This window comes from Penaeus japonicus, unplaced genomic scaffold, assembly GCF_977035675.1.
Source record: "Penaeus japonicus unplaced genomic scaffold, GWHDUDI00000001_assembly GWHDUDI00000009, whole genome shotgun sequence".
NCBI lineage: Eukaryota > Metazoa > Arthropoda > Malacostraca > Decapoda > Penaeidae > Penaeus > Penaeus japonicus.
This window is the reverse complement of record NW_028234411.1, coordinates 42,888,878-42,903,877: the sequence shown is the minus strand read 5'-3', so window position 1 is coordinate 42,903,877 and position 15,000 is coordinate 42,888,878. Positions and strand designations below refer to the sequence as shown.

Sequence of the window (15,000 nt, the reverse complement as noted above, 5' to 3'; positions counted from 1 at the left end):
CAATGAAGCTAGAGTGTCATCTCTTTTACCAATAGTTGCCTGCCTTTTCTTGCGGAAAATGGTAGTATCTAAAGGAATCAATCTGCTGTCAAGACCTACTACCTGAGAAAAAAAAAGCATCAGTAAAATTTGTTGCATTATTTCCGTGGTGTATTTCCGTTTCCCTTCTGGCAGTCATCAGGAGTGGATAAATCTTCTAAGGTTGAGGAAGATTAAGTTTCCGTTGTCATGTTCATCATCTGTATCGTTTTCACACATTCCTGAATCTCACTCAGTAATTTATTTGCCAGACTACATTTCCTCTTATTTCTGTATTCCTTCCTTTCAGTAGGCTTTAAATACATTTATGGTCAGCAGAACCAGTGGATGCAGCACTACCATTTAACTTTGCTTCATACCACTCGATGTCTTCTTGTAGCACTTCTCTCGGTTGTCTTTTGCCTTTAAAAGATATGATTTCAGTACCAATAAACGAAGCTTTCAAACTCTCCTCCTGTGTATAATAATATACTTTCTTTATGTTAAGTACTTTTGTGATGGCCTTTAGTTTAGTAATAGTCTTCAGTCCAAATTTCTGATATAATTCTTCAATTTAGTCACAAGTTTCAAAGCAATTTGTCGTCCAGAAAAGTTTGAATTTCAATCAAACACTTTCAGGGAATTATATCGTGCAAATATATCACAACAGAAGCTTGTTGGAATGTATAATAATGTTATTAATTAACTAACGTTTATATGCTTATTGAAGAAACACGGCATTACCTTACAGGCCATTAGGTTCAGTGAGGAACTAGAAGTATTGAAAGACTTCCGACCTAAGGTCATTGAAGAACTTGCTATATGCGGTATTTAAGTGCTTAAGGTCTGTGAGAAATTTGTTGCATGCAATATTTAGGTTCCCAAGGTCAGCTAGGAACTTCCTGCACCTAAAGACACAAATTTGATTACGATTTGGAAGGGAACTATCATCACTTAACGTTAGCGAGGAAGTTCGAAGTGCGTGGACCTCGTCCGCTGCGCGGCCCCAATTCCGCGGAAATGCGTAATATATTAAATTGAAAAGTGCAACCCCTAAACGTTATCAGATCAAGCTGATTTTTTTCACATTTCATTTTTATGATATATGGAGCCTATTTATGTACAGTCACAATGACATTTCAAAAGTTGCAATTATTGAAATACCCTACCGTTCTGCCCCCCCCCCCCCCATAAATTCCACGTTAATATTAATATTAACCAGGTTCCTTTTCTCTTTCAGGTGAACTAGTAGGTGTTTGGCCTCCACCTAGACCGAAACGAGAGCAAAGGCGAGACGAATCAACCGTCCAGTAGACAGACACAAGAGGGGACCAAGAAGTTTTTTAATATAAGTTTTTGTAAACGTAAAATGTGATATTCTGATTTAAAAGAAAAAGGGGGAAAAAAAAATAAAGCACCATGGGTCTGTTCAGTAACACTACGGCTTTCGCGAGCCAGAATTATTCCAAGTTGAAGAAAGATTGTCTTAATAGAGGTAAGCATGATCATCGTCATTATTATTGTAATTTTTTTTCTCTATATCTCTGCTTTGTTTCAGTTTTTTTTAAATCTCCCTTTACGCTCTTTCTTTCTGTTTTTGTCTCTAGCTCTATGTCCATTTCCATATCTCTCTCTCTCTCTCTCTCTCTCTCTCTCTCTCTCTCTCTCTCTCTCTCTCTCTCTCTCTCTCTCTCTCTCTCTCTCTCTCTCTCTCTCTCTCTCTCTCTCTCTCTCTCTCTCTCTCTCTCTCTCTCTCTCTCTCTCTCTCTTCTTCTCTCTTTATCTCTCTCTCTCTCTCTCTCTCTCTTCTCCCTCTCTCCTCTCTCTCTCTCTCTCTCTTCTCTCTCTCTCTCTTTCTCTCTCTCTCTCTCTCTCTCTCTCTCTCCCTCTCTCTCTCTCTCTCTCTCTCTCCTCTCTCTCTCTCTCTCTCTCTCTCTCTCTCTTCTCTCTCTCTCCTCTCTCTCTTCTCTCTCTCTCTCTCTCTCTCTCTCTCTCTCTCTCTCTCTCTCTCCTCTCTCTCTCTCTCTCTCTCTCCTTCTCCTCTCTCTCTCTCTCTCTCTCTCTCTCTCTCTCTCTCTCTCTCTCTCTCTCTCTCTCTCTCTCTCTCTCTCTCTCTCTCTCTCTCTCTCTCTCTCTCACACAGATATGATAAATGATGATAATATAATGAAATAAAATAAATCAAATCAAGACATAGTAAGATAAATATAATTGTCCTGAAAAAAAACAAAAAAACTTCGTTACCTTCATCAGGAGAGAAGTTTTCTGATCCGAAGTTCCCGCCACACGATTCGTCTCTGTTCTTCTCTAAGCAACCGCCAGGAGTCATAACGTGGAAGAGACCTCATGTAAGTATATATATTGTGAGGAGGGGAATTTCTTTCCTGACTTTCTTTCTGTCGTGTTTATTTCGCTCATTTTAAGAGGTGGTCCTTTTTTTGTATGTCTGGTTTTGTTGATAGATTATGCGGAAAGTTACTGTGGAATCGTGGTGAAAATTTGTGGGGGGGTTGGCTATGAGCTAGGGTCTTATGCAATAGACTTTGGTATTGAACTAGATACAAATGCAGATCTAGGAACTGATTATAGGATTCAACCAGTGCGATTCACCATAGAAAATAGGCCAGCCAGGAAATTCATTTTCTTTTTTGGAAAATTTTATGGTATTATTTATTTCTATCAGTTATCATATAATTACTTTTGGTTAGCTTGCCATCAGGAATATGCTAAAAGTTATTAACAGATTGTGAGGAAATTTTGTAGGTTAGTTGTCGTGGACTAATTGATTAGATTTTGGATTAGTGTCTGGATCCGGGTTAAGGCTGAAGGATTTTTAGAGTGCTTGCGAGTGTGAAGTATTTAGTTTCTAAATGACTGTTATTATTATTTTTTTTTTATCAATATCAATGATACTGTTATTAGTATTAGTATTACAATTACCATTACTATTGCTATTACTATTACTATTATTATAATTATAATAATGATTATTATTACTATTATAGTAATAATAACAGTTATTATTATTATTGTTATTATTATTCTAGTCATTATTGTCATTATTATTCCAGTCATTATTGTTATTATTATTATTATTATTATTAGTAGTAGTAGTAGTGATAACATTATTATTATCATTATTATTATTATTATTATTATTATTATTATTATTATTATTATTATTATTATTATTATTATTATTATTATTATTATTATTATTATCATTATTATTATTATGGTTATTATTGTTATTTTGTTTCTCTTCTATTATCACTTACTGTTATTATTATTGTTGTTGTTGTTGTTTTTAACATTATTATTATTAATATTACTGTTGTTTTTGTTGTTATTAAAGTTGATATTATCATTATTATTATTGTTATCATTATTGTTATAATAATGATACTAATAACGATGATAATTATTATTATTATCATTATTATTACCATTATTATTGTTGTTATTATTATCATCATTGTTATTATTATTATTATTATTATTATTATTATTATTATTATTATTATTATTATTATTATTATTGTTGTTGTTGTTGTTGTTTTGTTATTGTTGTTATGATCATTATAATCATATTTATGCTTATAATGATAATAATAATAATGACGATGATAATGATTATTATAAAAGTGTATTTGTCCTTTGTTTTTCATATGTAGTTATAGGTGTTTACTTAATTTTCATATTGATATATACATGTATATGTGTATGTATCTTTTTTTCTTTTTTTTGAGAATTACGATGATCAGGATAATTATTATGATTACGATGATGTAATGATTCTCATATACCTTTGGCAGGAAATTGTGGACAAACCTCAGCTGTTCGTGGAGGGAGCAAGTGCCAATGACGTCACACAAGGTCAGCTCGGTAACTGCTGGTTCGTGGCCGCGTGTGCCTCCCTCGCTGGAATCAAGGAGCTGTGGCATAGGGTGAGTGGTAGGGGGGAGGAGGGGGGAGAATGTGTGGGGGAAGGGGTATGGAGAATGGAGTGGGGGGGTTGTGTGTTTGGGGTTGGGGTGGGGGGGTTGTGTGTGTGTATATGTGTGTATGTGTGTATGTGTGTATGTATGTGTGTGTATGTGTATGTATGTGTGTGTGTATGTATGTGTGTATGTATGTATGTATGTATGTATATATTGACATATATATATATGTGTGCCTGTTTGTGTATGTGTGTGTGTATATGTGTGTGTATGTGGGTGTATGTGTGTATGTGTGTGTATGTGTGTGTGTGTGTATGTATGTATGTATGTATGTATGTGTGTGTATGTATGTATGTATTATGTATGTATGTATATATTGACATATATATATATATATATATATGTGGGTGCCTGTTTGTGTATGTGTGTGTGTGTGTGTGTGTGTGTGTGTGTATGTATGTGTATGTGTGTATGTGTGTGTATGTGTATGTATGTATGTATGTATATATTGACATATATATATGTGTGTGCCTGTGCTTTCCCAAGAAGCAAATAAAAAGAAACAAAGAAGGAAAATGGATACATTAAATGCATGCAATCAGAATATAGATACACAGATAATCACAGACAGGCAAATTTATAGGCCCTTATTTTTCTAACTGATTAAGAGGTATGAGTTTTTAGACACCATTCATTATGGTACTTATTTGATCAAGTATTTTCTCTCTTTTCTTCATTCCCCCCCTCCCCCCCCCCCACACACCAAAAATAAAAAAGATCTATAGAATGGAAAATATAAAGGTATCACATAACAAAATCATATTTTCTGTTATACTCAATCCGTGGCCCCCTAAGAAAAATACTGATCGGCCATTTCTCAAATTCCAGGTAATCCCAGATTACAAGGACCAGGAGTATGGTGAGCTCCACCCTGGCATCTTCCACTTCCGCTTCTGGAGGTTCGGGGAGTGGCTGGATGTGGTTATCGATGACCTCCTTCCAACCATTGAGGGGGAGCTGGTCTTTGTGCACTCGAGGGAGAGGAAGGAATTCTGGTGTGCACTGCTTGAGAAGGCTTATGCTAAGCTCCATGGCTCCTATGAAGCTCTTGAGGTGACTGTCTTTTTCACTAACAGGAGTGCTTGAGGGACTTGAAGTTACAGTGGTACATGGTTGTGCTTTTGGTCTTGCATACCAGTTATAGGGTCACTGGTTTTATTGTTTTTTTGGTTTAATTATCTCAAAATTAATTATGTATATTTTAATATGTATGGAGAAGTTAATTATTATATGTAATTTAAATGAGATTCTCTTCACAGAATGCAAGATTTTTCTTGTAATTGTTTTCACTAGGAATTTGAAATGGGATTCTTTCTTCAAAATTCATTATCATATAAGGGATAGTTATATAACTTGAAAATATAAGTCTACTCTCATTTTATTCTGATTCACTCCCATATAGTATGATAAATATTACAGTTTTTTTGTAGAAATACTATTTAGAATATTACAAAAGCAGTAACTGAAATGAATCCATTATGAATATGTGACACACAAAAAGTAATTGGATTAGGGTTTCATGATTTACTTGCAGTAAAAACCATAAAGGATTAATATATTCCAAATGTATGGTACCCCTCAGTCATTTTACCTAAGGGCATTTGTGCAATACTTCATCTTTTCAGGGTGGCAACCTGAGTGATGCCCTCGTTGACTTGACCTCTGGAGTATCTGCACATCTCGACCTGAGTGTGGGTGGGTACACAGATGACTTTGAGAAGCGCAAGCAGCTCTTCAAGATGATGGCTAAGGAAATGAATGAACACGCTCTCATGTGCTGTGCTATAACTGTAAGTTTTGTGTGGTTGGTTGGCCTTGTTTGCTTTATGATGTGGAAATAGTCTTTTGTAGTTTGTATGGTAGGATTATGAATTACTCAAAAATTAGGGCTGTATATTCTTGCTGTTGTATTTGTTGCTTATCAGAGATTATTCAAATTCATTTTAATATTTTAACCTCAAAGTATCTATTTGTAGGGGTTGTAGCTTGCTATGTGTTTTTTTTATTTTTTTTTATCTTATTTTTATTTATTTATTTTTTTATTTTTTTTTTATTTTATATAAATGTGAGAGTTATTTGTGAAAAAAAAGATATTTTTCCTGACCAACATCATGCTATTAAACTTATTTTTTGAATCCTGCTTTATAATTTAATTTTTGGGAATCACATTTTTTCTTCCTTTTTTGAAATCTTAGACAGAGAGGTATTAGAAACCTTATTTGTTGAATTTAAGAGTTTTCATTTAGCTGTTGCACCATAACTGAAAAGTTATGGTGCAAAGTATGAGTAAGTCTTCATTAATAACAGTCTTCATTATCCTCATTAGAGTAAGTTTTCATTATATCGTAATAGTGTCTTTATTAGCTTCATAAAAGTGAGTCTACATTAGTGAAACTCTTCATAAGCTTCATAAGAGTGTGTCATCATCAGTGGCATCCTTCATAAATATTATTATTTGTTACAGTCATCATTACCTTCAGTTGTATATGAGCATATTTTTTATGTGGTACATTAAGCTTTAAGAATACACCTATGATGAGGGAAAGATGAGATTGATATGGATGTAATACATACACACTGTGACTGAAAATAAGTATTTTCTCCAGATGCAACAAAAAGTTGATTCTTGATTAATCCAGCTTGTGGAGTGGAAAACATTTTTATATTGCACAGAGAATGGTTCTATATTTATTTAGTATTTTATTACATACCTTACAATAATGTATGTTTTATTATTTTTTTTATAATGTAAGGAAATATACATAGATATTTAACCCTGAAAAAGGATCATTTCAACATCCTTGGATTTTATTTGCCTTTAACAGCCTAGAAACAAGATCACTATCTTTTCTCCAGAAAGTAGCAGGGCTAAAAAGGTAACCAGTATTATGTAAACATATTCTCACAGTTCTGATCACATTATGAGAAGAGCACAAATAAATTTCACAAGGAGAGAAGACACAGATAAGTTGTATTGACATGTTTTTAGGAACGGAAGAGGAGCGCTATTTACACATTTTCACAGTGGGAAGAAGTCAATATTATAGGAATTCATGAGACAAGGACGTGGGATTTAAGATACAAGATCAATATACCCTTTTGCTTAAAGTGTAAATGCTGCCTCCTTGAAATTGAATTACTCCTTTGTTAATGATTGTTCAATACACATCACTTCAAATTACTCCCTTGTACATAGATAAAAGGTGATATTCAATACATTTTGATAATTATTTTGTTTAAAATTGGCATCTGTGGATAGTAGTTTAACCCTTCCAAGATGGGTCATATTTTAAGATATTCAGCCTGGGCTGGGCATCTTGAGATTTGTGTGTTTTCTATTATTTTCTGTATATGATATAGTAGCAAAATAGTATTGATTAGCATTTGGTATAGTAGGTTATCATAACTGAAGAAATAAATAGCTTGTAATTTCAACAAAATGCAAAATGCAGCAGTGATCTGACCCTGCAAAAAGGCCTGTCGTGGAAGGGTTAATACATGACGAGTTTACAGGAAAAGGTAAATTGTGGATATGTATAGTTTTAAAGCTTCCTAGTAAAATAGTTATTGCTTTGACAGATATTAATGATTTTGATTTCAACAAAGTCCACTGGTTGGTTATGTTTTGTATTCTTTTAGGCTAACTGTTAAATAGTGATTCAGTACAGTTTAGTCATAACAGCTGTATTAAAAGACTAATAGTGGAAGTATGTATTCTTAAGCTACAATGAAGTCAGATTAAAGTTATTAATGCTGTATCCTTTTATTTTGAGCAAATTGAAATATGTGATAGGAAATATATACTCAGCTGATAAGTATACTGTATATAGATTTGTTTAGCAAATTTAAAAATATAGAAAAAAATATGCTTTTAAGTTTAGAAATTAAATGTAGTTAATTCATTATGAATACATTTTTCATTATTGGTTGTTTATACACTTAGTTGTAATAATATCCAAAATTGCAACATAAAAAAATTCTGTGTAAATACGATTTAGTTTATAAACAAATGGTTTGGGTTTTTCAGTGTAATAATGGAATGCTCTAAGCTTCAGATGTATCCTATTTTTCTTTTTAAAATCCACATATCAACTAACCAGAAAATGTTATGTGACAAAGGACTTGTTCATAATCATTTTGAACTGATTTTTTTTTTTCATGAACAGATTCATGAAAGTTGATAAATAAGAAAACCAATATTTAATCCTTATCACATAGCAGAGAGTCACACGTCATATTTATTCATTTTACATTCTGGGCTACCCGGCTTTCTTAGACTGGAGAGAACTTCACAGGGGTAAGCTGCATGTGTCGAACTTGATTCACCGTGTGCCGTGTGATGTAGACGCACATAGGTTGAGTAGTGGAGGTAGTGTAGTCATGACGATCTTTGGGATGGAACTGAATCAGGCAAAGGGAAATGTGTAATAAAAACATGTTTTATTTTGATTATATATTTAGTGACATTTGCATATAAAGAATGTCTTTCATTCTTGAAATATGAAGTACTCATTTTAATACATTTTTAGTTTGATTTACTGATAAATACAAGTATGAAAAAGTGTAATACATATCTTATTCTTGGAGGTTAAAAGAAGCTGATTTTCCAAATATTCAATGCAGTTTCAAAATTATCCCAAAGATGCTTCTGACTGACAGCAGACGGCGATAGATATATATTATATTAATAGCTTGTGATATTATCTAGCTATATAGGACATAATTAATTATTTTTATAACATCACTTATTTTTCACAGTGTGAAAAACTGACTTTTTTGTTGTTGTTGGCACTTTAGCACTGCATAGAATTCACTCATCCTACACAATCTTCATGAAGAATTGTTTCATTATCTCTGATATGAGTGAAAAGCCCCATGATATAGCTCTGTCTTTTTTTTTTTTTGTGTGTGATGTCTGGCCCAGAGATCATGTTCATATATGTCACAGTTTTAAGATATTCCTCTCTGAGATTTATGATGCCATTTTTTAAGGTTTTATGTAACACTCAACTGTAGGTAATTAATCATTTAGAGCAGTAACTGTATATTTTCTTTAATATAATAGTCATCCGTAGTCATTTAATGCAAAATGGCTCTTAGATTAACCCAGTCACGACGGGGGCATTCCAGCCTTGCATGTTACAATGCCGGGGCTCTCGAACGCATAGGCCTAAATCAGTTAAATAAATGATGCCGTATGGCATCACCCAGCGAACGGACCTTGAATGCGCGGTACCGTAGTGTACCACCCGTCCAGAGAGGGTTAAGTTAGTTCAGTAGTTATTAATACAAACATATAGCAGATGTAATTGATTTGTAGGCTAACTGTCAAATAAGTTTTGATGTAATTTTAAAATTTTAAAATTCACCTTTTAAAGCTAAGTCCCCATTTGACTGCTACCATTTTACATAAGAAAGATTACAATTTTTTCTCATGATACATCAGGGTTGGGAAACAGAGGAAGTATGATATTGCTATTTCTAGACTAATGTTTTGTGGCTTTATTATGCTGTGTAGTCTATTCAATCCCCCCCCCCCCCCTCTCTCTCTCTCTCTCTCTTCCTCTCTCTCTCTCGTCCACTCTCTCTCCTTCTCGTCTCTCTCTTTTCTCTCTCTCTCTCTCTCTCTCTCATCTCGTCTCTCGTCTCAATCCTCTCTCTCTCTTCTCTTCCTCTCTCTTCTCTCTCTCTGTCTCTGTCTAAGTCCTCTGTCTCTCTTTTTTACTCTCCTCTCTCTCTCTCTGTCTCTCTTCCTCTCTCTCTCTCACCTCTCTCTCCTCCACTCCTCCTCTCTCTTCTAGTCTCTCACCTTCATTTCTCTCTCTCTCTTCTCTCTCTATCTCGCATTCATCCGACTCTCTCTGTCTTCCATCTCCTGTCCTGTTCTCTCGTCTGTCATTTCTCCTCTCTCTCTCTGTCTCTCTCTAAGTCTCTTCTCTCTTTTTTAAACTCTCTCTCTCTCTCTCCTTGCGACTCACTCTAATCATCCTCATCTCCTCTCTCTCTCTCTCCTCTCCTCTCTCTCTCTCTCCTCTCTCTCATTGCACTCTCTCTCTCTCATCTTTCTCTTTCTCTTCCTTCTCTCGTCCTACTCTCTCTCTTCTCTCCTTCTCTCCCTCTCTCTCTCTCTCTCCCTCTCTGCTCCATTCTCTCTCTCTCCCTCTCTGCTTCATTCTCTCTCTCTCTCTCTCTCAGCTCTTTTCTATCTCTCTTTCTATCGTCAGAAGAAAAGCTGCTGCATATATATTGTAATGCCCAATGTAAGCGTGATTTTTTTCTAGAAAGCTCTTGCCTTTTCATCATTATAGAAAGTATTTGTAATACCTTTGTTATTTGAAATTTGTAGTCCATTAACCTATTTTCCACTTGAGAGTGCTTAAACGATATATCATCCCTATTCAAGCTACTATGGCACAAGAGCAGAAACACATATACTTTCACATTAATATACAGTTGCATATGCATAATACATCAATCTTGTGAATATACATATGCATAAATATCATACATGTATGTAATCGCATTTTCTTTACTTTTCATACATTCATATTCATATTCATATTCATAGTCATAAAACATGTACCTGAGCGCCCATATGTACTTTATGATACCATATACTTTCTCCAAAAAGATAATGCCAATTTGAGAAGTGTATTATTGCCAATTGGGAAATAAATATGTTTATTTTTTTTTTGGCACTTTCCTCCATGATGATGATTTCACACGCAAGGTTATATTTCTTCAATACAGAGGAGCTTTATCCCAAAATGAAAAGAAGAAAGAAAAAATAACGTTCAAATGCTGCTAATACCTGACCAATTCTCTTACTTATTCTAAACTCTTTCAGCCGCATTCCCACGAGGAAGCAGAGATGAAGAACGAACGTGGGCTTGGTGAGGGCCATGCCTATGGTATCATCACAGCTGTTCGAAAATCAACAGTGGCGAAACTTTTTATATGGTTGATAGTGTATGATGACCTATGTCTACATACAATTTATTGTGACTTATGTCATTACCTTGAATATTATGATTATCGTTTGTTGTTGCTGTTTACTATCATTATATCATTATTATTATTAATTTTTTTATTATTATTATCCATTACTAATATTATTATTAAATTATTATTAGTTGGGTGGTGTTTGGGGTTGGGGTGGGGGGGTTGTGTGTGTGTATATGTGTGTATGTGTGTATGTGTGTATGTATGTGTGTGTATGTGTATGTATGTGTGTGTGTATGTATGTGTGTATGTATGTATGTATGTATGTATATATTGACATATATATATATGTGTGCCTGTTTGTGTATGTGTGTGTATATATGTGTGTGTATGTGTATGTATGTGTGTGAGTGTTTGTGTGTGTGTGTGTATGTATGTATGTATGTATGCATGCATGTATGTATGTATGTATGTATGTATGTATGTATGTATATATTGACATATATATATATATATATATGTGTGTGCCTGTTTGTGTATGTGTATGTGTGTGTATGTGTGTGTATGTGTATGTATGTATGTATATATTGACATATATATATGTGTGTGCCTGTGCTTTCCCAAGAAGCAAATAAAAAGAAACAAAGAAGGAAAATGGATACATTAAATGCATGCAATCAGGATATAGATACACAGATAATCACAGACAGGCAAATTTATAGGCCCTTATCTTTCTAACTGATTAAGAGGTATGAGATTTTAGACACCATTCATTATGGTACTTATTTGATCAAGTATTTCCTCTCTTTTCTTCATTCCCCCCCTCCCCCCCACACACACCAAAAATAAAAAAGATCTATAGAATGGAAAATATAAAGGTATCATATAACAAAAACATATTTTCTGTTATTCTCAATCCGTGGCCCCCTAAGAAAAATACTGATCGGCCATTTCTCAAATTCCAGGTAATCCCAGATTACAAGGACCAGGAGTATGGTGAGCTCCACCCTGGCATCTTCCACTTCCGCTTCTGGAGGTTCGGGGAGTGGCTGGATGTGGTTATCGATGACCTCCTTCCAACCATTGAGGGGGAGCTGGTCTTTGTGCACTCGAGGGAGAGGAAGGAATTCTGGTGTGCACTGCTTGAGAAGGCTTATGCTAAGCTCCATGGCTCCTATGAAGCTCTTGAGGTGACTGTCTTTTTCACTAACAGGAGTGCTTGAGGGACTTGAAGTTACAGTGGTACATGGTTGTGCTTTTGGTCTTGCATACCAGTTATAGGGCCACTGGTTTTATTGTTTTTTTGGTTTAATTATCTAAAAATTAATTATGTATATTTTAATATGTATGGAGAAGTTGATTATTATATATAATTTAAATGAGATTCTCTTCACAGAATGCAAGATTTTTCTTGTAATTGTTTTCACTCGGAATTTGAAATGGGATTCTTTCTTCAAAATTCATTATCATATAAGGGATAGTTATATAACTTGAAAATATAAGTCTACTCTCATTTTATTCTGATTCACTCTCATATAGTATGATAAATATTACAGTTTTTTTTGTAGAAATACTATTTAGAATATTACAAAAGCAGTAACTGAAATGAATCCATTATGAATATGTGACACACAAAAAGTAATTGGATTAGGGTTTCATGATTTACTTGCAGTAAAAACCATAAAAGATTAATATATTCCAAATGTATGGTACCCCTCAGTCATTTTACCTAAGGGCATTTGTGCAATACTTCATCTTTTCAGGGTGGCAACCTGAGTGATGCCCTCGTTGACTTGACCTCTGGGGTATCTGCACATCTCGACCTGAGTGTGGGTGGGTACACAGATGACTTTGAGAAGCGCAAGCAGCTCTTCAAGATGATGGCTAAGGAAATGAATGAACACGCTCTCATGTGCTGTGCTATAACTGTAAGTTTTGTGTGGTTGGTTGGCCTTGTTTGCTTTATGATGTGGAAATAGTCTTTTGTAGTTTGTATGGTAGGATTATGAAATACTCAAAAATTAGGGCTGTATATTCTTGCTGTTGTATTTGTTGCTTCTCAGAGATTATTCAAATTCATTTTAATATTTTAACCTCTAAGTATCTATTTGTAGGGGTTGTAGCTTGCTATGTGTTTTTTTTTTTCTTATTTTTATTTATTTATTTATTTTTTTATGTAAATGTGAGAGTTATTTGTGAAAAAAAAAAAATCCTGACCAACATCATGCTATTAAACTTATTTTTTGAATCCTGCTTTATAATTTAATTTTTGGGAATCACATTTTTTCTTCCTTTTTTGAAATCTTAGACAGAGAGGTATTAGAAACCTTATTTGTTGAATTTAAGAGTTTTCATTTAGCTGTTGCACCATAACTGAAAAGTTATGGTGCAAAGTATGAGTAAGTCTTCATTAATAACAGTCTTCATTATCCTCATTAGAGTAAGTCTTCATTATATCGTAATAGTGTCTTTATTAGCTTCATAAAAGTGAGTCTTCATTAGTGAAACTCTTCATAAGCTTCATAAGAGTGTGTCTTCATCAGTGGCATCCTTCATAAATATTATTATTTGTTACAGTCATCATTACCTTCAGTTGTATATGAGCATATTTTTTATGTGGTACATTAAGCTTTAAGAATAGACATATGATGAGGGAAAGATGAGATTGATATGGATGTAATACATATACACAGTGACTGAAAATAAGTAATTTCTCCAGATGCTTCAAAAAGTCGATTCTTGATTAATCCATCCTGTGGAGTGGAAAACATTTTTATATTACACAGAGAATGGTTCTATATTTATTTAGTATGTTTTATTATTTTTTTTTATAATGTAAGGAAATATACATAGATATTTAACCCCGAAAAAGGATCATTTCAACATCCTTGGATTTTATTTGCCTTTAACAGCCTAGAAACAAGATCACTATCTTTTCTCCAGAAAGTAGCAGGGCTAAAAAGGTAACCAGTATTATATATACATATTTTCACAGTTCTGATCACATTATGAGAAGAGCACAAATAAATTTCACAAGGAGAGAAGACACAGATAAGTTATATTGACATGTTTTTAGGAACGGAAGAGGAGCGCTATTTACACATTTTCACAGTGGGAAGAAGTCAATATTATAGGAATTCATGAGACAAGGACGTGGGATTTAAGATACAAGGTCAATATACCCTTTTGCTTAAAGTGTAAATGCTGCCTCCTTGAAATTGAATTGCTTCTTTGTTAATGATTGTTCAATACACATCACTTCAAATTACTCCCTTGTACATAGATAAAAGGTGATATTCAATACATTTTGATAATTATTTTGTTTAAAATTGGCATCTGTGGATAATAGTTTAACCCTTCCAAGATGGGTCATATTTTAAGATATTCAGCCTGGGCTGGGCATCTTGAGATTTGTGTGTTTTCTATTATTTTCTGTATATGATATAGTAGCAAAATAGTATTGATTAGCATTTGGTATAGTAGGTTATCATAACTGAAGAAATAAATAGCTTGTAATTTCAACAAAATGCAAAATGCAGCAGTGATCTGACCCTGCAAAAAGGCCTGTCGTGGAAGGGTTAATACATGACGAGTTTACAGGAAAAGGTAAATTGTGGATATGTATAGTTTTAAAGCTTCCTAGTAAAATAGTTATTGCTTTGACAGATATTAATGATTTTGATTTCAACAAAGTCCACTGGTTGGTTATGTTTTGTATTCTTTTAGGCTAACTGTTAAATAATGATTCAGTACAGTTTAGTCATAACAGCTGTATTAAAAGACTAATAGTGGAAGTATGTATTCTTAAGCTACAATGAAGTCAGATTAAAGTTATTAATGCTGTATCCTTTTATTTTGAGCAAATTGAAATATGTGATAGGAAATATATACTCAGCTGATAAGTATACTGTATATAGATTTGTTTAGCAAATTTAAAAATATAGAAAAAAAAACATGCTTTTAAGTTTAGAAATTAGATGTAGTTAATTCATTATGAATACATTTTTCATTATTGGTTGTTTATACACTTAGTTGTAAT

At 33.7% G+C, this 15,000-nt stretch overlaps 1 protein-coding gene across 5 annotated transcripts in view; it reads left to right on the top strand.

The window, feature by feature from the left end:
- Positions 1-15,000, top strand: part of LOC122266518 (calpain-5-like) — a 69,504-nt gene that overhangs the window by 38,130 nt on the left and 16,374 nt on the right. For 4 of the 5 annotated variants that reach the window (XM_086540122.1, XM_086540119.1, XM_086540121.1 and 1 more), the window contains exons 1-2: positions 11,809-12,151; positions 12,725-12,889. In XM_086540122.1, the coding sequence (XP_086396248.1) occupies positions 11,825-12,151; positions 12,725-12,889 (492 nt within the window). In that variant the 5' untranslated portion in view covers positions 11,809-11,824. Of the gene's footprint in view, positions 1-1,258; positions 1,514-2,271; positions 2,367-3,833; positions 3,966-4,847; positions 5,073-5,644; positions 5,810-8,295; positions 8,317-11,808; positions 12,152-12,724; positions 12,890-15,000 lie in introns of those variants that run through there. The other variant, XM_086540123.1, reaches the window with a different exon arrangement.